The 23,214-nt window shown below is 45.3% G+C and overlaps 1 protein-coding gene across 1 annotated transcript in view; it reads left to right on the top strand.

Moving 5' to 3' along the window:
• The window catches only part of LOC119430698 (cadherin-2), a 69,661-nt gene that overhangs the window by 35,031 nt on the left and 11,416 nt on the right, over nucleotides 1-23,214 (top strand). The window contains exons 3-11 of the mRNA XM_037698165.1: nucleotides 533-759; nucleotides 1,928-2,101; nucleotides 2,419-2,574; nucleotides 6,954-7,098; nucleotides 8,801-8,973; nucleotides 9,624-9,761; nucleotides 12,090-12,275; nucleotides 19,297-19,550; nucleotides 21,388-21,530. Coding sequence (XP_037554093.1) covers nucleotides 533-759; nucleotides 1,928-2,101; nucleotides 2,419-2,574; nucleotides 6,954-7,098; nucleotides 8,801-8,973; nucleotides 9,624-9,761; nucleotides 12,090-12,275; nucleotides 19,297-19,550; nucleotides 21,388-21,530 — 1,596 coding nt within the window. The remainder of the gene's footprint in view (nucleotides 1-532; nucleotides 760-1,927; nucleotides 2,102-2,418; nucleotides 2,575-6,953; nucleotides 7,099-8,800; nucleotides 8,974-9,623; nucleotides 9,762-12,089; nucleotides 12,276-19,296; nucleotides 19,551-21,387; nucleotides 21,531-23,214) is intronic.

Below are 23,214 nucleotides of genomic sequence, written 5' to 3' on the forward strand. Positions count from 1 at the left end.
ATGGATGGATGGATGGATGGATGGATGGATGGATGGATGGATGGATGATGATAATTGGCTGGATAGTTGACGGATGGATGGATGGATGGATGGATGGATGGATGGATGATGATAAATGGATGGATAGAAGGTGGGTGACGGATGGATGGATGGATGGATGGATGGATGATGGATGGATGGATGATGATAATTGGCTGGATAGATGACGGATGGATGGATGGATAGCTAAAATGTTGGACCTTTCCCTGTCTATGAGCTAAGTCCTTCCTCCATCATTGGCCCTTGCATCGTGTTCAGTGACAGCCCAGCCTTTAGAACAACTTAAAGCTTTTAGTGTTTATCTTTTGAGCATCTGTGAGTAAAATAAATGTTGGTGCACAGAAGTGATTTGATGGGTCTGAGACAGTCAGAAAGTCCCAGACCGAGACTGAGGGTGTATGCAGACTTCAGACAAGTCATCCAAACACACAGCGCATCAGTGGGGACAGTGAGGTCCTTCAGCTTTTCTGATGCCTCTGTCTTTTTTTCACAGTGACCTTCATGGATTGTGGCGAAGGACAAGTATGGTTCAGAGTTGATGATTCTCCTGATTTCAGCGTGAGTCAGCAGGGTGTAGTCTCCACCCTGCGGCACCTTAACCTGGTGGGGAAGGAGGAAGTTGAGGTGGTGGTCTATGCTCAGGACCTCCAGTCCAAGCAGCTGTGGAAGGTCAAAGTTCATCTCCACATTTGTCCAAACAGCAGGACTGCACTTCAACAGGTATGTACAAATACAATGACTGTTAGAGTTGCTCACAAAGGAGGAATTACTGTTGGATAAGAGGCTCAGAGGAAGGAATTTAAGTTCAGAAGTTCAAGGGATAAACTTGTTAGTAACAAAAAATATCTTTATTTCTGGTGAAAACGCAACGTGACTGCACAGTGCTGTATGACCATGCTGAGATCTGAAGATACTAAAACTGAAGTAAAACAATTCAAACAAAAGCTCAAATATGAACAGAGGCGAGTAACCAAATGCTATTTATGTTCAAGAATGCAGTTTTATGAGCTGTGCACGTAAAAATAAGCTGTACTTTTCAACATCTGGCTCCTCCAAATGCAGCCACACAGCTCACTGCTCACAAACTTTCAGGCAGTTTGGAAAAAGTCACCAAATTTCTTTTAATTTTGAGTCAGTCTCCAGCAGGTGCAGCTCAGCAAGGAACTTCTTTAAATCATCCAACAAAGTTCAGTCAGGTCATCTGGATGGTCTCTTATTTTGTCCTTCATCCAAAGGACTTCATCAGTCTGAGAAGCCACAACAAACTCAGTACCACAAGCAGCACACTCCCATAGATGGTGTCTGGGGCCCGCCCTCTCCCCTGTCATCTTCTTGAAGGCAGCCATAGCCAAAGTGCTTCAAAACATCAAAGTTCATGCTCAATAATCCAGGTCAAATCTAGGCTATTGCTGCCTTAAATGAGTCGATGGGGGAGAGGGCAGGTCCAGAAACCATCTTATCACCAGCAAACTGGTTGGTCCACTATGTGAGTGTGCTGCTTGTGGGACTGAGTTTGTTGTAGCTCCTCGTACTGATGAAGTCCTTTGGATGACGGACGGCAAGTCTCAACAACAACAAAAAAAAAGAAACTGCCCAGATGACCTGACTGAACTTTGTTGGATTTTTACCTGGATTATTGAGCATGAACTTTCCTTAAATCAGCAGGACTACCTGAGAATCTCTGTGTTCAAAGCTTTGTGAGCAGGAAGACTGAAGAGCACCTTCTCAGTGACACATCCATGCACACTCACACACCACATGTGATGGCAGGTGGTTGTCACATAAGAAGACTATAATAAGGGCACTAATTCAGGCCAGTGGAACGAGGTCAGAAACACCCTGAGTCACCAGCAGCTGTTTATGTGTGTGGCTTGTTTATACTCTGCAGGTAAAGCTTGATGATGCAGCACTGACTCAGCAGCAACCACAGATCTTGTTTCCATGGCGCAGCGCGGTCGGCGGGGGTGACGGCACTCTAAGGCGGGTGAAGAGAGACTGGGTCATTCCACCAATCAACGTCCCGGAAAACTCACGAGGACAGTTCCCTGAGGACCTAGTCAGGGTGAGACACACATATTTAAAAACATGGTGTTTCCCAAACCACACTAACCCTTCCTGTTGTGTCAGTCTCAGATCACCTTTTGATCAACTCACTTAATCTCATGTCCTCAGAGCACGTGTTGGGAATGACTCTCAACTCTTAAATATCTGTTATATTCACTGACTTAAAGCAATTTTTATGTTTGCTAATCTGGATTATCTGTGGCGACCATCTTGGAGTGGGTTGACTCCAGAAGATAAATCAGATGAAGATGAACTTTCAATCTATTCAGCAGTTCATGCTCTTGTTCTTCTGCTTCTTCCATGTCTGTCCTGCAGATCCACTCGGACAGGGACAAGAACCGGATGCTGCGTTACAGTGTGACAGGTCCCGGAGCAGATCAGTTCCCGAGTGGTATCTTCATCATTGATCCCGCCTCAGGCCAGCTGTCTGTCACCAAACCACTGGACAGGGAACACATCTCCAACTTTCATGTGAGTCAGTCTCCATCAATGCAAATGTGACACCATGATGCTCCATGTTTGGCCCAAAATCAATTGAGAGAAATTATTGCCAGACAAATTACATTTTACATGAAAATGCTGGGGCAGCACGGTGGCGCAACTGGTAGAGCTGCTGCCTCTCAGCGAGCAGGTCCTTGGTTCAAACCCCGGTCCAGGGGCCTTTCTGGGTGGAGTTTGCATGTTCTCTCCGTGCATGCGTGGGTTTTCTCCGGGTACTCCAGTTTCCTCCCACAGACCAAAAACATGCATGTTAGGCTGATTGGTAACTCTAAATTGTCCCTAGGTGTGAGTGAGAGAGTGAATGGTTGTTTGTCTCGTTTGTCTCTATGTGTCCCTGTGATGGACTGGAGACCTGTCCAGGGTGTACCCCGCCCCTCGCACAGTGATTGCTGGACATGGGCACCGGCGACCCCCGTGACCCAAAATGGAACAAGCGGGTAAAGAAAATGGATGGATGGATGGATGAAAATGCTGAGCGTTAACCGACTGCTGAAAAACTGAAACTGCGTTATTAAAACTAGAACAAGAAGAACCCGAGCTAAAAGCTAAAAGAAACAAAACGCTAGCTAAAATACAAAGTAGCAAAAATATTAGCTTAGTGCTGACTCAGCATTTCCACAATTAGAAAGCGGACCAGAAACCTAAAGTTGAAGCCCCAGAGGCTAAGCACCCCCTAGTGGCTGGCTGCAGAGCAGTTTTTAAGTCTCGCCCCTCCATTTAAAGTAATGGAACATTGGACTGACTAAACAAACTCTTCATGATAATGTTTTAAGTGTTTGTTTTTGCTAATTCATGTAGCTCTTTGCAGCTATTTGTTCAAATATGCTTCTTTTTTTAAAGGTGTTTTGTTTCTATGCATTTTTTAAGTTTGTAAGAAAAGTGTGAAGTTACACCGTGGACTCATTTATAAAACAGTTCAGCAGCACACAGACCAGCTGAGCTGTCAGCACTTTGTCACTTTAGTAATCTGCAGCATTGGTTCTTTGTCTCACATGTCGACCGTTTCGGCTCTCTCACTATCTCACTTCAAGGGTGGGTTGGCTTCGACTGAGGAACCGTGTGATTGACAGTGTCACATCCTACCATACCATACCATACCATACCATACCATACCATACCATACCATACATACCATACATACCATACCATACCAGACCATACCATACCATACCATACCATACATACCATACATACCATACCATACCAGACCATACCATACCATACCATACCATACCATACCATACCAGACCATACCATACCATACCATACCATACATACCATACCATACCATACCATACCATACCATACATACCATACATACCATACCATACATACCATACCATACCAGACCATACCATACCATACCAGACCATACCATACCATACCATACCATACCATACCATACCATACCATACCATATCATATCATATCATATCATATCATATCATATCATATCATATCTTACCATACCATACCATATCATACCATACCATACAGCATGTCTGTCTGTACAGAATCAGAATCAGAATGCTTTTATTGTCATTATACGCAAATACAATGGAATTAAGAGCCACTCCTTTTTTCAGTGCAAAAACATGCTTAAGAAAAACACACACTAAAAATATAAAAATGTAACACAATATAGATATAATAGCACTATGAAAGTAAAAAATGCAAGTATTTCACAATTATGTTGCACATTATGGATATTAGTGAGGTAGTTAAGGTGATTGAGAGTTTGAAATGTCAGTAGTATTGCACAATAGAAGTCCAGGGGTTTGGGAGGTTAGATTATTGAATCAGTGCATATATTAGTTCAGTGTGGTAATGGCTTTTGGGGAAAAAACAGTTCTTGAATCTGTTTGTTCTTGTTCTGATGCACCTGTACATCTACTGTATGTGCGATGGACTTGGAAGTCAATATAATTCAAGATGGTCGCCACAGTAAGGGGCTTTAACTCAGTCAGTTTTACAGATAATGAGCTAAGATTTGATGAAGTATTAGCTGAGAGTCGTGATTGTGGCATCTCATGATATTGCATGACATTGTGCTTAATGTAATTTTCATTATGGAGACAACTTCATAGTTTCTTATCATAATACAGTATGATCATATTGGCAGGTAATATGCATTCCAACAAGGAACGTTAAGCCTTTACTTTATATCTTTCCCTGCTTCACTTATGGATTTATTTTTGTGCAGAAATTAATAAGAAGTAGTTTAAAATAAAAGGGCACTTCCTGTTTACTCTCTATATCTAATGTGGTACCAAACAGCTCGGGGAGCCGAGCGTAACCTTTTGATCTGCAGAAATGCACACCCTGATCACATGGGGGAAGAACTATCTCCAGTCGCAGTAGGGAAATTTGCATTTAAGCCGTGTGATGAATATTCATGTTCTGGATGTAGCTGTCAGTGCTAGCAGCTCGGATTGGCCTCTATGTTTATTCATGAAGGAAGCTTTGAGAACCCCATGCTGATGCTACACACACTGTAAAGGAACCACTCATCAGGCTCCATCAGTGCCTATATTTAGCTTTTATAACCACAATATGCTAAACAGATACATCTAGCTGGTGGGTTAATCATATTAAAATATATATGTTTAATTTTCAAACAACCAACAACAAACACATTTGTCTGTACTACCAGTATGTATGTTCCATCTGGAACAGGTCTCTCTTGTAAATGAGTCCTCATGGCTCAATGAGACTAGCCTGTATAAATAAAGGTTGAATGAACATGGACAAAATACAGTTTTAAAACCTGAAGACTAGCAATAAACAAGCATGAATGTTTTAGGTAATAAAAAAGAAGCATTCTATGTTCAGCCTGAGTTTATATTGTTGTTGACAGTTTGAAAACTCCTCTGAGTGTTACAAAAGATGGACTGGTGATTGCCCTGAGGCAACTTCTGTTGTAATTTGGCGCTATATAAATAAACTGAAAATAACCTGAAATTGATTTTTGAAGTGACATTTTGTCAGATTTTTATGAATAGTTCAGACTGTATCAATTAAAGAAGTGTGAAGAAAAAAAAGTCTTTATCTAGGCTAGGCTAATAGCTAACCAAATGAAGGCTCGCTCTTTAGTTATCATAAAACAGTGCATGAGGAAAATTGACAAGCCGCCACTGAACAGTGCACACAAATGTAGTAAAAATTAAATAAGAAATAAAATCAAATCGTATAGGATAATATCAAATAAATAAATAAATAGTATTAGATATAAAAACACACAGGCTCAAGTAAGAACATCTAAAACATCTGAGCAACATGGATCTGTTAGACCCGGTTCAGAGGCCTGATGGTCCACATCTAAAAACTGCTCTTCAGTTTGTTGGTTCTGCATCTCGAGGATCTGAACCGCTTGCCGAAGAGCAGCCGCTTGAACAGCCGTTGACCATGATGGGAGGGGTCAGAGGAGATTTCCATCATGCTGCTGAGGCTGTGGGAGCTGGCAATCTCCTCAGGAGGGGTTGGGGGTGAGTGGGGGGGGCAAAGGCTACCGCTGACCCTGGCTGCAGTTTTGATGACCCCCTGTAGGGTCCTCCTGTCTGCTGCAATTACATAGTATGTCAGCACTCATCTCTATGGTGGAACGGTTTAAGGACGCCAGCAGTTTCTTCTCTAGATGATTCCTCCTCAGCACCCGCAAGAAATGGTGTCTCTGCTGGGCCTTTTTGATGTGTAGGCCAGCCAGGTGAGGTCCCCTAAAACTTGAAAGATGACACCCTAGCCACAGGAGCCCCATAAATGTTCAGAGGAGTGTATTCCCTTCTCTTCCTCCTGAAATCAAAAACGTCTCCTTGGTCACCAAGTTGTTCCTGGTGAACCACGCTGCCAGCTCCTGTATATCTCCTTACGGGCTGACTCATCATCCCTGCTTAATCAGGCTGAACACCTGATGGTGTTGTCTGCAAACTTGATGGAGCTGGAGAGCTGGATGAAGGGAATACAGGAAAGGACTCAGCACACAGCCCTTAGGGATGCCAGAACTGAGTGTCAGAGTAAAGTAGCAGAGCTGACCAACTTTCAACCCCTGCAGCTGACCAATCAAGAAGTATGATCCAGATGGAAGACATGAAGATCAGATCTGACAGGTTCCACACCAGGACATCAGGGGTGGTGGTGTTGAAAACTGAGCTAGAATCCATATAATCGTTATGATGTAGCTCCCTCAGACCGCCACAGACTTTAGCCAACACTAAAGTAATTTTCAAGAGTTGACCAAAATTGCTAAAACGCTGTAATTTCTAATCATATGATCTTAGTCTAAAATTATGCAAATTAGTAAGGTTTTACTGAAAGTTGTATTGTTGTGTGCGTCTGTGTGTTTTTGTGGACAGCTACGAGCCCACGCTGTGGACGTGAATGGGAACCAAGTGGAGAACCCCATAGACATCGTCATTAATGTCATCGACCAGAATGACAACCGACCAGAGTTTATGCACACTATTTTCAACGGTTCTGTTCCCGAAGGCTCCAAGCCTGGTACACACATGTGCACACACACATACACACGCATGCATTAACACACACACAACCATACTTATGGAGAAGTATGTCACAACACCTCCTCCTTGAAAGGACCACTTTGTGAACGGTGAAGATAAAAATGAGCAATTGGATCATGTTTCTCCGTTTATGAACTGTCAAACTGTTTGACTGCAGAGGCTCAGCTCTGACACCTCTCTTCACACACCGTGGTAAAATGTGCACCCCCAAAATGTAACATTTTACAAACATTTGGTTGAGAATCACTGGAGACACACTTTTACAGTTGTTTCTTGATAAGCTCACTGAACCAGCAGGTGTGATGCAAGAGGATAAGCAATTATCAGTGACTCCACAAAGCAGCAGTAAACACCCATGGTGGTGAAACACTGATAGCTGTTGGCCTCTGATTGACACCAGCCTTTATAGCTGCTAGTGACAACAAGTCAAAAAGCAATCAGCACAAACATTAAGCCAAAAAGAAACTCACCCACTGTGATTTATACAATCCAGACAAAACGGGTATTTACAACGAGATGGATTTTTATAAAAGGTTCAATAAAGAAACCATATTTTCAGAATATCCCCAAAGATTGCTGTTTAATTATCTTTAATCAGACGGCAGCTGAGCTGCTTTACTGCAAGATGCAATTCTGCAATTCTGCTTCTTGTGTTGAGCCACTTCAGCTCAGGGAGACGTCATCAACAATCAAATTAAGAGCTATCCAATTGCAATGGATAGCTAAGACAGATTTTAACCACAGGGTTCAAGCCCTCCTGAGGGTCTTCAGATTTAGACTGATTAAAGTCACATTTGGAAGATGCTGTGTTATGGGTACAAATACAAGCTCTTCTTTAGGGTTGGCTCTTCACAGCTCAGAGGTGTAACAGCAGCAAGATGACTTCAGTCCACTGTGTGTGTTTACATCTTTCATAGTTGCCTCCAGTCTAACCTGGAGTCCACATCAGCTGAGCTGCTAGCATGCAGGGTTGTTCATGCTCATTTTATTGTAGTATTGAAGTGTTGATACCACACAAATCAAATTCTGCCACTCTGGTTGATAAATGTGAGCCTTTTAGGACCGATCTAGAGAGTTACAGGTCGTGTTTTAGGACATAAATAAATGAGGTCACCTGTAAAACATTGTCACACATACAGAGACTGATGTGCGCAGGTATCAATCAGAGCAAACAGCAACCTGTCCTGTTACGCTCAGCTCTGCCTGTTCAACTGACTGGGATAGCGCACTGTACGGCAGGCTGTTTTACCATTTAATCACACTCGCTTCTCTAATTTATCAATATTAGCATTTCTCTTTTTCACAACCACATTCCAACTAGTCAGAATTGAATTTAAATATATCTACAATGACAGTATTACAAATAAAAGAGTTTGCACCATTTATTGGTCAGACTAGATACAGTGTTTTCAGAGAGGGGAACTGAGCAGATGCATTACAAATGCCTGGGAAAAGCTAAACTCCAATCGAATTAGATGGAGGTGCTAAAATATGCATTAAAGTTACACTTAATACTTATTATAAAGTCAATGTACCGCCGACCCCAGCACATACAAACACACCATACAGCTGACAGATGTGCTCATAGAACACCCCCCCCCACACACACACACACACACACACACACACACACACACTTTTGAATATGGGTGTTGACTTGCTGTGTGTAACCCTTTCAGGATCTTTTGTGATGACGGTGACAGCCATGGATAAGGATGACCCAAAAACAGCCAATGGGATGTTGCGTTACAAGATCCTGTCCCAGAATCCCCAGAGCCCCTCTTCCAACATGTTTACCATTAACAACAAGACTGGTGACATCGTCACTGTGGCAGCAGGCCTCGATCGGGAGGTGTGTCTGTGTGTGTTTGTGTGTGTGTGAAATATTTTGACATCAGTGGATTCTTCAGAACCCGTCTGAGTCCATGCTGTCTGCAGTGAGCAATGGTTTGACAGCCTGCATGAAATCAATAATAACACCATTTATAGTTATGTTTATGTGACTCAGGCACACAGGGCAGGGCTTAAATGTAAACTGTTGTTTTGTTTACAACTCGCTGAGAACGCTGGATGAAGCTTCCTGTTGGCTGTTTTTTGTATAAATGAGTCAACAGAAAGCCAAATACAGGACGGTCAGCAGTGATTTTTTTCACTTTGAACAAAACAGGATTATGCTGCAACAGACAATTTAACATTTTAGTTCTTGCTTTTTCATGCACAATGTCAGGTGTACACATTGTGTTCATAGAAATAATGGCATTCTGGAAACACAAAAGTGATCTCAGTGGCTCAAACATGTCCACGTCCCTCAGGACGTCCATCCCGCTACGTTAAAGACCAACCAGGACATTGTGGTCTGTGCAGGGTCTTAGCAGGTGTAGTAAGGAGGGTTTCCTTCTGACGAGTCCTGTAGGATTGTCTAATGTTGGGGGGAGGGTATTTGTGTGAGAAAAAGTAAAATAAAAATGGTTTTAACTCTCCTTTGTTCCTGTCTGGCTTTAGAAAGTCACCCAGTACACCCTCATCCTCCAGGCCACCGACATGGAGGGAAACCCCACCTACGGCCTTTCTAACACCGCCACCACTGTTATCAGGATCAACGACGTCAACGACAACCTTCCTGACTTTACCACAGACACAGTATGTCCTCACACACACACACACAATCAGAGGACATGTTCAGGATCAGCGTGCAGGAAGAGGTCCTGTGATTTGGTGGAAAATGCAGACAGAGCAGCAAAACTGGACATTAAACGTGAAACTGACTTTAATACTTGAAATGTCCCAGAATCTGTGATGGAATAAATCCAGGTGTTTTATAATAATGTAAGTGTTTTTTTTAAAGGTGTATGAATGGGACATGGACTGTCCGCTCCGCTGCAGGTAAATCTGTCAATATCTGCAAGAAAACGTGACAGGCCAACAATCCAACAGTCTGATTGTCCGAGAGTTGCATCAAAACAGAGCAAAGCGAGCTAACACTAGCATACCACTTCTGCTAACTCATGAAAACGTAATCTGAATCAAGACGACAGTCTCAGTTTTATGAGAAATGTGGACGTAACGTCTCTGTCTGTAGTGAGCATGAAAATGCAGAGCAGCTCAACGCTGGACTTCTATTAAAGAAAAAAGTCATTTTTAACAAATTAGAGAGCGACTGGTTTAAATAAACTACCGTAGTTTTCGCCCTATAAGTTGCATTTTTTAATTTGCATGCCCTGCAACTTATAGGCCGAAGCGATGTATTTATGGATTTTTTTTCCCCATAATTATAAACCAATTTTTGGCTAAGATATGACCGTTTTCATTCATTCAGACTGAAAATATTGAACACTGCCATTTTCAGTTGCTAGATGGCACTTGAGTAGTATGGCATGCTGTTGTATCATGCAAAAGGTAAAAGTGGCTATTATTGACAAAATCGGCTTGCCATAACCTGCCACCGTCGTCCAGCTCGCTTGGAGCAACCGTCAAATCAGCTTCATTTCGCTGCACCGCCTCGGCTAAATGCAGCTAATTTTACCATTGAAGTGCATTTAATAAGTAAAAGTTCAACTGAGACACACGTTTACTATAATGTAGAGCAAACAAACAATTGTTTTTAGGTGGTTATCTTGTTAAATTTCAAAGAAACGTGCAGTGTTCCTCCGTCTTTTTTTCCTCCTTGTCTGCGCGTTCCCTGCAGCACCGAGGTAGTGAGTACTTTTGAAATGCAGCTGATTTGACCGTCAAAGTGCATTTATTAAGCAAAAGTTAGACTGGGACACACCTTTACTATAATTTCGTGCAAACAAATAATTGTTTTTAAGTGTTAATCTTGTTAAATTTTTGTTAAAGTCTTCTCGTTCACGCTTTCAGCAGACAATCGATTTTTGGCACAACACCAGCCCACATTTCCGGGTTGTCAGCGGTGACACGTAACAAATGCGACACGTCAGCTGTGACGCGTAATAGATGCGACGTATACGGCGAAGCAACGTATTTATGGATTTTTCCACTTTATTAAACATATTTGGACTGATGCGACTTCTAGGGCGGTGCGACTTGTACGGCAGAAAATACGGTAGATGCAATATAATGTAATCATTTTACAGTGTATTTAATGTGATAGTTTTAAAATAACGTGTGTTTTCAGTTCGTATGTGGAACGTTTTTACGTTGTAAGAGACTTAAAGTGAACAAAATGATGTTACGTCATAAAATATGAATTTCATATGAAACTGACTGGACAGACGATGGAGGAGTAAACCTCCCTCCTCAGATGGTTCCACCATGAACGGAGTAACCAGGTGTTTGTGGAAGAAACCTGTAGCTGTGATTTAACATGTTTGTGTTGCTGCTCCTACAGTCGCTCTGAAGAGTAAACTTGCGATAACCAAACATATTATTTTACTAAAACACACATCCCTGCCTTCCCTTGTTGTTGAGGGCAGCAGGATCCGTGTTAAAGATGCTGCCATGTTGGATTTTTGGAACTAACGTTTGCGCACCGGAGATGTGAAGCTTAAGCCCGTAGAGTCCTCGTCCGACCTTCCGTAAATTTTCTCTTGACCCGTCCATAACTTCTAATCTGCTCAAGATAATTTAACAAAACTTCCTACATATATGCATCATCACTAGTCAGAGTGTCCTTAATCTTTTCTCCCCCCCCCCCCCCCCCCCGCTCTAAGGTCAAGGACGCAAATCAAGATCAAAGTTAAGGTCTTTGCTTGTCCATTGCTACAGACTACTTTTATAATAGTTTGTCTAAGGGTATCTAATGTGCTCTTTGTGATTCTCTTGTTTTTAGTTTTTATTTTACCGAGAGCAAGGTCTTGTTTGTTTACATGGAGCCAGAGGACATACACCTGTCCTGGGACCATCCTGTGCAGACACAGCATCAGCTTGAATGTCCTGGTTTACACAACGGAGTCCAGTATTTCAATGCATGTACTGTATATGGCAGTAACGCTGATGTTTGTATTTTAGTTCTTTGGGGAGGTTCAAGAGAACAAGGTAAACGTGATTGTCGCCAACTTGACCGTGACAGACAAAGACCAACCACACACACCGGCCTGGGGCGCCATCTACCGCATCATCGCTGGAGACCCCACAGGACGGTTCTCCATCCCCACTGACCCCACCACCAACGAGGGATTACTCACTGTGGTCAAGGTGAGGTTGGGATTCCACAGCTTCTGAACAACGGGAAAAAACCAAGGTTTCATGACAAGCAGATAGATCGAATTATCCCATTGACCAAGACACATCCAGTCTGGAGCTGCTTGTGATATTAAACGATCTAAGTTTCAAAACGTTGCTTAAAAAGATAGGAATCTTGAAAATGGGCTTTGTTTGTTTGTTTCAATCTGACTTAATCCCTGATTTGATGTGATGAGTCTCAAAAATCCATTTAATTATGTAAAAGTTGTGTTAGAAGCACAAAAATTCAAATCAAAATCATTGAAAAGTTGTGTTCTATTTCATATAGGCTTCGCCCTTTAAGGCTGTCGCTGATGGTTTATCCCGTTATGCGCAGCATAAGCACTGAAAAAAATTAGTCCACGCCCACCTGCTGTGTGGGCCCCACCCGGTCTGTATAAATTACGTTAAGAGCGGGAAATCGGCTCCCATTTTTTCTTCAGCGAGCTAATATAGCACTGTCAGAAGAACAAAGAAGATAAATTGTGTAAATGACCAACCTTTGCGGAAGATGCTTGGCCCGGCAGTCGACCTCCGGTCGTCCGGTGAGTTCTCCTCCCCGAGGAGAAGATGACAGCAGTCTTATTCCAAGGTAAGCGTCGGGGAACATTTCCCAGTGACAGGTCATTACACGCTGGACAACGCCATCTTGTGTTTTTCCTCTTATCGCCGACCCTCGGGGCGAACCGGATGGTTCCTCCGGGGCAAGGTGTGCTCAGCTGCAGCCCCCGCTGCTCATTCCCTCCCGGGGAGCGTAGTGTAGGTGGAGGGGGGCTGAGTGAATGCTCACCCCATCCCACCTCGTTTCGCATCGGCGATCACACCGCTCCCGGCCGACAGCGCCCTCAGGGGTTGCCCGGCGGAACCCGGGAGGAGGCTGACATGAAGGGACCCCTTTTTTCTACGTCCCTCGCCTTTTCCCGCCAGTTCGGATGATCGGCGGAAAGGTTATTTTTCACTGACGTGTTTTTCCAGGCAGCCGCAGTTAGCAACAACGTGCGCTGCTAGCATATAGCATGTCCAAGGGACTGAAGGCCGCAGACCTGCCTTGGAGACAAAGAACTCCTTCTGTAAGGCAACTGACGCTATTCCTCGGTTCCCTCCCCTGGAGCCAAGCCTCGCGGAAGCTTCCGGAGCGAAGCTGTCCAGGTCGGAGCAGCGTCCCGTCCCTCCGGAGGAACCAGACGGCGACCAAAGCTCTCCAATCGAGCCCACCGACGTGTTTTCAGGCAACCGCAGTTAGCAACAACATGCGCTGCTAGCATTTAGCATGTCGAAAAGGCTGGAGACCTCAGACCTGCCGGAGGAGACAATGAGCTCCCTGTGTAATCGGCAGACGCCATCCTCAACATGTGCGCCGCTCCCTCGGTTTGCCTGTCGAGGATTGTAGCATGGATGACGGTAATCCAACGTTCCATCTGGCTCCGTCACTCTCCATTGCTGCCGGAAAAGCTGCACAAGACCGGATGGAGGGCCCCATCTCATCGGACGCGCTGTTCGGAAGCAGCTTGACGTCCATGCTGACGAATTCGAAGCAGTCGGAGGAGACGTCGGAAGCTGTACGCCATCTCATCAAGCCGCGCGGCTCATTCCGTCCTCCAGCCCGCTGGAGAGATCGTCGAAAGCAGAGGCAGAAACATCGACGCTCCACGGCAGCAGCAGCTTCGTCTCGCCCAGCTCCACCACCAGCCCCGCCCGCCAGAGACCACCCCTCCTCAGTCCGGCAGCCTGCACTTCAGCGTTTTCCCCAGAGATCGCCTGCAGACGGCGCTCGGAGCAAACAAACCGCAGGGCTCACGGGGGAGAAGTTTTAAGAAATGACGGTCTGCGGAGGATGTGTGTATAAATGACACAGGAATTGAATAAATGATTTTTCAAAGAGCAAAATGCCTGTTTTTAGCCAGTCTGTAAGCTCGGATGAGCTCACAGCCGCTACACACACATCCTCCACTCATAAGAGCCGGTGTCCTTAAATAAAGGTTTTTTAAATCCACCGCCGCTCCTTCACATGCCCAGACGCTCACGTGACACCACGGTAAGCGAAATAACTTGTTGTCAATCAGACCCGCACGATCACCTCCCAACGGTGTTAACGCGCTCCCGAGCGAGACAAGCAGCCTCCATCCAAACGGCACTGTGTCGATGATGCACGCACAGCTGCCCGGCGCTCACCGGCCCACATCGGGATAAATGTGGGACCGCAGGCCGGGTCCGGTGGAGGTCCCTGCTCTCAGCGAAAACAACACACGCCTCTCCTGAATGAACGCGAGTGGCCGTCATCCACCGCGTCTCAGCGATCAGCAGCTCACGGCGGCATAAGTGTGAGACAGCTGAATGAATCCAATGACGGGCCCCGCCCTCAGCGAGAGCGGCGCGCGTCCCTCCAGAGGAAACGTGCGCTCCCGCGAGGCTCACAACCTTCACTTCGACAGCACGGCGTTGATGACGTCACGCCCTCCACCTCTCAACGTTCGCACAGCGACGTTAAACGTGCAGCCTCACGACGTCATCAGCTGGCACACGCCTCGCCTCAGCACACACCGCCCCGCCCGGACATGAAGGTTGGTCCGCGATCCAGTCACAGCGCACGGGCGCGCGCAGAACAGCCCTTTTCGAGAAAGCCTCGCCTTGGGTCACGCGGAAAACATTTCCGCGACGCATGACGGCGGTCGAGGCGGAGGTTTGGATGACATCCGTTCAAAACACGGCACATCATTTAAACGCACGTCCACTCCACGAACGTCACGCAGAGTGGTTAAAAACATGCTCACCGGACAGATGGATGGACAGAGTGTTATGCAAGGGTTACACGCTGCAGTTTGCAACCCGACCCCCTCCGTTCGGAGGAGTTATAGAGACGGTCCTGTCATCACCAGACCAAGTCTCAGCCTTAAATGCAGAAGTCCAAGAGCTTCTGATAAAAGGTGTAATCTCAAGAGTTCCCAACGAGGAGGAAAACACAGGGTTTTACTCACGCTACTTCCTGGTCCCCAAAAGGACCGGAGGGATGAGACCGATCCTGGATCTGTCAGCTTTCAACAAAGCGATCATGAACAGATCTTTTCACATGTTGATGAACAGACAGCTGTTGGACAACATCCAGGAAAACGACTGGTTTGTCTCCATCGTTTTAAAAGATGCCTATTTTCACACACCAATCATCCCAAAACACAGAAAATTTCTGCGTTTCGCCTTTCAAGGGATGAAGTACCAGTACAACAGGTTGCCTTTTTTGGGTACTCCCTCGCGCCTCGTACGTTCTCAAAGTGTGTGGAGACAGCCCTGCATCCACTGCACAAGCAGGGATGAGAGTTTTGTTTTACCTGGACGACCTGCTGCCCCTGTCTCACTCCAGACAGGAAGCATTGATACAGGCTCAGGTGTTAGCATCACACCTGCTAAATCTGGGCTTCGCCATAACTGGAAGAAGAGCTCGATTTTCCCGGCCCAGATAATTGTTATCTGGGAGTGGAATTAAACTCAATTACCATGACGGCTCGTTTATCACAAACAAGAATCGACACTCTAAAAACCAATTACGCCACGTAAGACCTGGCAAAGTGGTAACAGCTGTCTCCGTCATGAAGCTGTTGGGAATGACGTCATCAGCTCACACAGTGGTCCCGCTGGGTTTGTTACACATGAGACGCCTCCAGAGGTGGTTTACGCGTCTGCGTGTGGATCCAGTAAAACAAAAGAGACGGATGATCACTGTCCCTCCCTCCATGGGAGCAGACCTCCGACACTGGGGAAACACCCTGGCTCTGTCAGAGGGAGTCCCCGTCAGCAGACCCACGTCACGTGTCAGTCTTCACGGACGCGTCTCTGTCAGGTTGGGGGGGGGGGACATGCCTATCTCAAGCAGTAGGGGCGCTGTGGCCCCACCGCACATCAGCCCACATCAATGTTTTGGAGTGTCGCACAGTGCTGAATGTGATTCAACATTTTGCTCCCGTGCTACAGAATCAACACGTGTTGATTCACACAGACAACATGGTGACTGCTGCGTACATAAACCGCCAGGGGGGTGTGCGTTCAGCCCAGATGTTACACATTGCGCGGAAGCTACTGAGTTGGGTTCATCAAACCTGCTTTTATTAGAGCGGTTTACATATCCGATGTTCTGAACAGAGGGGCTGATGTGACGTCCAAGGGCGGCCCACGTTATGTGGACCGGATCCTCCATCCGGATCTGATGTTTTTCAGACACAGCAGAAGTTGGCAAAGCAGCTGTGGACCTGTTTGCGACGCGAGAAGAACGCGCAATGTCAACTACGGTTTTTTCCCTGAGCCCGCGAGACGATCCATCGCTGGGGGGGGACGCATTTGCTCACAGTCGGTGGCCCAAAACGCTTTTTACGCGTTTCTTTTCCCTCACCTCCTCTGTTTTTTACGGTCCATGAACCGAGTTCAGGAGGAGGGATTGACAGCTCTCCTGGTGGCTTCCGGCGTGTGAACGCACCATGGTTCCCAGGCCTGCAACGTCTGTTGTGGGGTCGCCGTGGAACTGTCGTGGAGGAAGGATGCTCTCCTTCAGGCAGGAGGAGCGACCAAGAGTTACCCAGAAATAGGTCAACACCGGTGGGTTTGACCGCTGAGCGGTCCCACTTAGAGGATGGGTCTCCCTCAGGAGATAGTGTGCACAATTCAAGATTCACGTGCTGCATCTACCACAGTTCTGTACACATCAAAGGGGACGGCTTTTCAGCGCTGGTGTACAGAGAAGGTTTAGAGACCACTTCATGCCTTTTAGGCAGCGTGTTGTTTTTCTACAACACCTGATGGATAGGGAGTTGGCTTTCAGTACGTTTTAACGTACGTTGCAGCCATCTCTTCCTGCCACAAAGGGTTTGGAGACAGAACAGCTTTTAATCACCCGCTGATGAAGCGGTTTCTAAAAGGTGTACAGAGATGTAGGCCTGTTTCATGCCCACTTGTTCCACAGTGGGATTTAACGCTGGTCCTGCGAGCCCTGATCAAAGCTTCAACTGAGCCTCTGGATCAGTTTTCATTTAAATTCTTGTCTCTTTAAACAGTCCTGCTGCTGGTTTTAACACCCGCTAAGAGGGTAAGTAATTATCTGCCCTCTCTGTTGTTTCGTCATGCCTTAGAATTAGGCTGACGGGCAGCTCAGCTGTTTTAAGACCAACCCAGCTTTTATGCCTAAAACATCACGAGCTCTTTTAAATCAAGAGTGATGTCGTTGGAGGGGTCTTTTCCCCCCCACAGATCAGAAGGGGAAGCATCTGTTCATCTTCTCTGCCCGGTGCAGGCGTTGACGTGTTACGTAACGCGCACAGCTGCAATGCGTTCAAATTCAACAATTGTTTGTGCATTATAGAGATGCTTCTGCAGGTCGCCGTTATCCATCCAGCGCTTGTCACACTGGCTGTGTGAGGCCTTTTTCTGAAGCCTACAGAGCATCAGATTTAGGGCCTCCTGTCAACCTCTAAGCACACTCGACCAGGGGTATCGCATCTTCGACTGCTCTGCATAATGGTATGTCAATGCAGGACATTTGCACTGCGGCTGCATGGTCAACACCCTGCTCATTTATTCGCTTTTACCTACGTGATGTAACGGCTCGTTCCATGACACATTCTGTCCTTAGTGCCCTAACAGAATGAATATTGTTGTTCTCATGGAACTCTGTTTAAGCTCACTTCTGTCTGCATGCATTACAGTGTGAGATGTTGTTTTCAGTCACAGTCGTGTCTGTGATTTTGGTTCTATTGTCACTAATCAGTTCATGATTATTGTTAACAATCAGTTCATTTGATTATTGATCAATTCATGGACATTAATCTGTTTATACTGTTCAGCCATGAACCAGTTGGTTCATGCCCCCCTACCCCCCCTCTTTTAAACTTCCTCTTCCCGTTGAAAGTTTTTCCGGGGTATTCATGTTTGTCAGAACGCATAGTTACACAACATGCGTCTGTGCATGGCACATAATTACGCGATGCGTAGTTTATGCACACGGGGAGCTGAGTGACAAGACGCTTTTTGGGCAAGCTTCCGCTTCTTACTGTGTTCGAATGGACCCAGTGAGGCGAGGACCACATCCGCTTCGCCCTTAAACCATCAGCGACAGCCTTAAAGGGCGAAGCCTATATGAAATAGAACGTTGGTTACGTACTGTAACCCCAGATTCTATGAATATAGGCGTAGCCCTTTAAGCGTCGGGCCTCACTGGCTCCTAAATGGCTGAAGAAAAAAGCTATTTTGGGAGCCGATTTCCCGCTCTTAACGTAATTTATACGGACCGGGTGGGGCCCACACAGCAGGTGGGCGTGGACTAATTTTTTTCAGTGCTTATGCTGCGCATAACGGGATAAACCATCAGCGACAGCCTTAAAGGGCTACGCCTATATTCATAGAATCTGGGGTTACAGTACGTAACCAACGTTTTTCTCACAGTTTTTATAGCTTTAATTAGGGTCCAGACTGCAGTCTGTCGTTCGGGGACATCTAAAATGAATTGCATCATAGAAATGTTCCTCAAATAATAAAAACATGACGGCTCAAAGTTCAGGTTAACATCAAACCAACCAAAGATTGTTGTCAGCAGGCTCTCATTCTGTGCCATTTTGCCTTCTGGCAGCCCTCCATAAGAAGCTTCCTATCAGATACGGATGTGTTCATGGCACTTTACTATCACAAACTTACAGGTTTATGGATAGTCTACACTTTCGATGTCCAGTCCTGGTCCTGGAGGGCCAGTGTCCTACATGTTTAAGATGTTTCTCTGTTCCAACACACCTGATCTGAATCAATGGCTTCTGCCGACAATGAAGAGTAGGATTTAAGCATTGAATCAGGTGTGTTGGAGCAGGTAAACAAGTTAAACATGCAGGATAGTGGCCCTCAGGGACCAGGATTGGATACCCCTGGTCCATACAATAAAAATGGTGATGTTAACTGCAGCAACTAAATTTCCTGGTTTTCCAGCATGACACAAAGTTCCCAACCTTCCATCTTGTCTTCTGTCCAGCCCATAGATTTTGAACTGACCCGTTCTTTCATGCTGATCGTGGAGGCGGAAAATGAGGTTCCTCTGGCCCGAGGCATCCATCTGCCCCGCCAGTCTACAGCAACGGTCTCTGTACAAATCCTGGACATCAATGAGAGTCCAGAGTTCAGCCCCAACCCCAAGTCTATTAAACTGGAGGAAGGTCTGCCTGCTGGCTCCATACTCACCACCTTCACTGCCCAGGATCCGGACCGCTTCAAGAGACAAAATGTCTGGTAAGAACCCACAAAAACTCTTTCACTTTATAAACACCACAGGTTTATGAAACTGGACTGAAAATGGGAGAAGTACCAGACTGTGCTGTGTGTTGCTATCATTTCAGCAACCTCAACAAGTTGATTTAGTCATGTTTTGTCTAGGAAAAACATAAAAAGACTTTTAGAATATGTGAGTCTTTTTGGTATTTGAGCTAGAGGACTTGTGTCAGATTCATGAAATATTGGCAGTTGTCCACAGCTAACATTCTGCTGTACTCAGAGGTGGAACATAATCGATTATTTACTCCATAAACATCTTGTGTGGTGGTTTCACCACTTTGTTTTTGGGTTTCACTGCAGAGTGAGGGTGGCTGAGTTAGTATATCTTCAGCAAAGGACCATCATGTTCTCTAGTGGCTCAAAAGGTGCAACACCAGGTGGTATCTCAGCAGACATGAAAGATGGATGGATGGATTTATGGATGGATGGTTCAACAGTTAGATGAAGAGATGGATGATGGATGGATGGATGGATGGATGGATGGATGGATGGATGGATGGATGGATGGATGGATGGATGGATGGATGGATGGACAGACTTATGAAAGATGGATGGATGGATGGATGGATGGTTTAACAGTTGGATGAAGAGATGGACGGATGGATGCATGGACAGACTCATGAAAGATGAATGGATGGATGGTTGAACAACTGGATGAAGAGATGGATGGATGGATGGATGGATGGATGGATGGATGGATGGATGGATGGATGGATGGATGGATGGACAGACTCATGAAAGATGGATGGATGGATGGATGGATGGACAGACTCATGAAAGATGGATGGATGGATGAACAGACTCATGAAAGATGGATGGATGAATGGATGGTTGAACAGTTGGATGAGGAGATTTATGGCTGGATGGATGGATGGATGGATGGACAGACTCATGAAAGATGGATGGATGGATGGTTGAACAGTTGGATGAGGAGATGGATGGATGAACAGACTCATGAAAGATGGATGGATGGATGGATAGATGGATACCATTAATAACTCCTTCTCAGAGCTGTCTGCTGATGGAACCACAGAACAGGAAGTGATGAACAGCTGACAGGAGACCCAGACGTTTCCACTTCCTGCTCCATGAAGGTTCCAGCTCCTTCCCAAGCAGAGCCTGCAGAACGGCTGCTCTTTGTCTCCATCCTTCCTCCTTTCAGCTCCACCATTGGTTTCTAAATGTGGCGCTGAGCTTGTAGCCTAGCAACAGCCAATGGTTGAACAGATCACTGTTCACAGACACGTGCACGCTCGTGCTCAAACACATGAAGCAGTGTTAAGTGCACTGCAGAGCGAGCCTCCGGAGCTTTCTGCTTCCTTGTTTTCTTTTTGTTGCTGCTTCTTTATATTAATTATCATAACTGTTGTTCAATCATTATTCTGATTTTTATCAATTATCACAAAAAGGTTCACTCAGAGTACGTTCTGAGGATGACTTCCACCTACTTCCACATCAAATTTTAGCTCCGTATCTGTAAACTTTGTCTAAGCTATAACCATTTCTGATTTGGCTAAGATCGATTAGCAGTGGTGGCCATCTTGAACTGGAACAAGTAGCATTTTTGTAGAATTTTAAGTAGTTTGTACACATTTCATAAAATGTATTCACTGGCTGATGAGATGTTTTTATAACGGTCCCATGAAAACAAACATACATGTCCGGTGTGACATCTGAGGCTGAATGGATTTGCTGCTGTCCAGCTCTTGCTGCTTGACCTGTAGCCAGTGAAGCAGATAAGAAGCTCCTGTGTGAACACTCCTCATGCTGCGTCTTCCTCTTTTACTGATCCTAGGTACTCCAAGATGTACGACCCTGCCAACTGGCTGAAGATTGACCCAATGAACGGAGAGATTTCCACCATCGCCGTCCTCGATCGAGAGTCTCCCTACATGAAGAACAACCTTTACAACGTTACCTTCATGGCTTCAGATGATGGTGAGACACGTGGGGGGCTGGGTGGTTCGGTGCTTACTGCACAGGAACATTTGGTCCACAGTCAGTGGACGACGGTCAGTCCTGTGTGCACCTCAAGTATGCCAAAGTACCATGGCAGTGCAGATAGAGGGTTAGGTTGTGTACTGCTGTTGTTATTCACCCGATGTTATTATAATGTATTATATGTGACATGTGCACGACATTAGAGTTATGTTCATCAGGAACAACAACCTGGTGTTGTAAAGAGGCCATGCTGTGTCGGTACTTGTTTTACAGCTTCGTGTGGTTTGTATGGATCAGCTCAGCGTTGTCTTGTACTCGTCATGAGTACTGTCCTGAAATCAGTCGATTGTCTCGTTGTAGAATTACACCACTCTGACGCTGATTTTTAAATGAGATGTTTTCCTGTTTTTCTTCTGATTTCGACTGGGTCTTATGGCCAGAGGAGAGAGGATTCTGTGTTGAAAGTGGAAAATATTTGAAGACAGATGTCACAGAGCAGCAGCAGCAGCTTGGTCCCCTGAGTTGACCCTGCGTCCTCTTCCACAGAGAGCCCTCTGTGCTCCTGCTAACTGAGCGTCCCCTCTGCTCTGGTTTCATCCTCACTGACATCTCACATCCTCACTGTGCTTGCTCAGGATGGAAGACTGGGACTATGTGAAGATTCAATGCTGTTGACTTCCTTCCTTAGTTAGATAACTTTTACTAAATGGCTTTTGATTTGTATGGGAATGCTTTTGTACAGTGCCCTGAGACATCTTCTGTTTTAATTAGGACTGAACGATTTTGGAAAATATTCTAATTGCAATTTTTTTATCTCAATATAGCGATTATGATTTAACATGCGGTTATTTTTCAATGTCTTCTTCGCATATATTTTTCAGTGAACACAAGCAATAAATCTGTTTCAGTTGCAAAAGACTCCACTGTTTTCAGCTCCACTGCAACTCTGTTTCTGCATTTTTTGTGTAGCTCCGGGATAGCAACTTGGCTAAATGTGTGCGCGAGGGCATTCTGTACCGCTTATCAATTGTGTTTACCAAAGCTGTAAACTCAGGCTTGGTCACTATATTAATGGGCATCGTGTTTTTTGCTATGAACTCCGTTATTGCTCGAGTTATTTCTGCGTGCCGTTTCGAATTATGTTCATACGGAGTAATCCCTTCGAGCAGTTCAGTCAGTGATCCCTGTCGGCTGGGACTTTGCTTACTTGAAGTCGAAGCACTGGTCGTTGGCATTCTAACCATTCAACTATCATAAATGGCTTTGTGATTTTTTTTCAAGTGTAGATAAAGATTCATGGTGTTACCTCAAGAGGTAGCAACAGCAGCAAGGCAGGTTCTGCACAAAACATGTCGTTGTGCAGCGTCTTCTTTTTTATAGCTAAAATAATTCCAAACGACCAACGTGCTGCTCCTCTTTGGTGCCAGACTTTCAGATGTATCAGCTTCTGTCGAGCCTGGTGCCATTGTGCAACCAGTTAAAATGCAGTGTTGACTTCTCCCACTCCCTGCTCTGCTTTGCTCTGCTTTGCTCTGCTCCGGTCACTCGCAAGTCACATAACCAGATCACGTGACAAGTCAAATTGCAGCCTTTGCGATTAGAAAATCTCGTTTTACCACAGTATGATTGCAAATGCAATAAACTGTTCAGCCCTAGCTGTGATTTGGTGCTATATAAATAA

This window comes from Nematolebias whitei, chromosome 3 (genome assembly GCF_014905685.2).
Source record: "Nematolebias whitei isolate Nwh7 chromosome 3, NemWhi1, whole genome shotgun sequence".
Classification (NCBI taxonomy): Eukaryota; Metazoa; Chordata; class Actinopteri; order Cyprinodontiformes; family Rivulidae; genus Nematolebias; species Nematolebias whitei.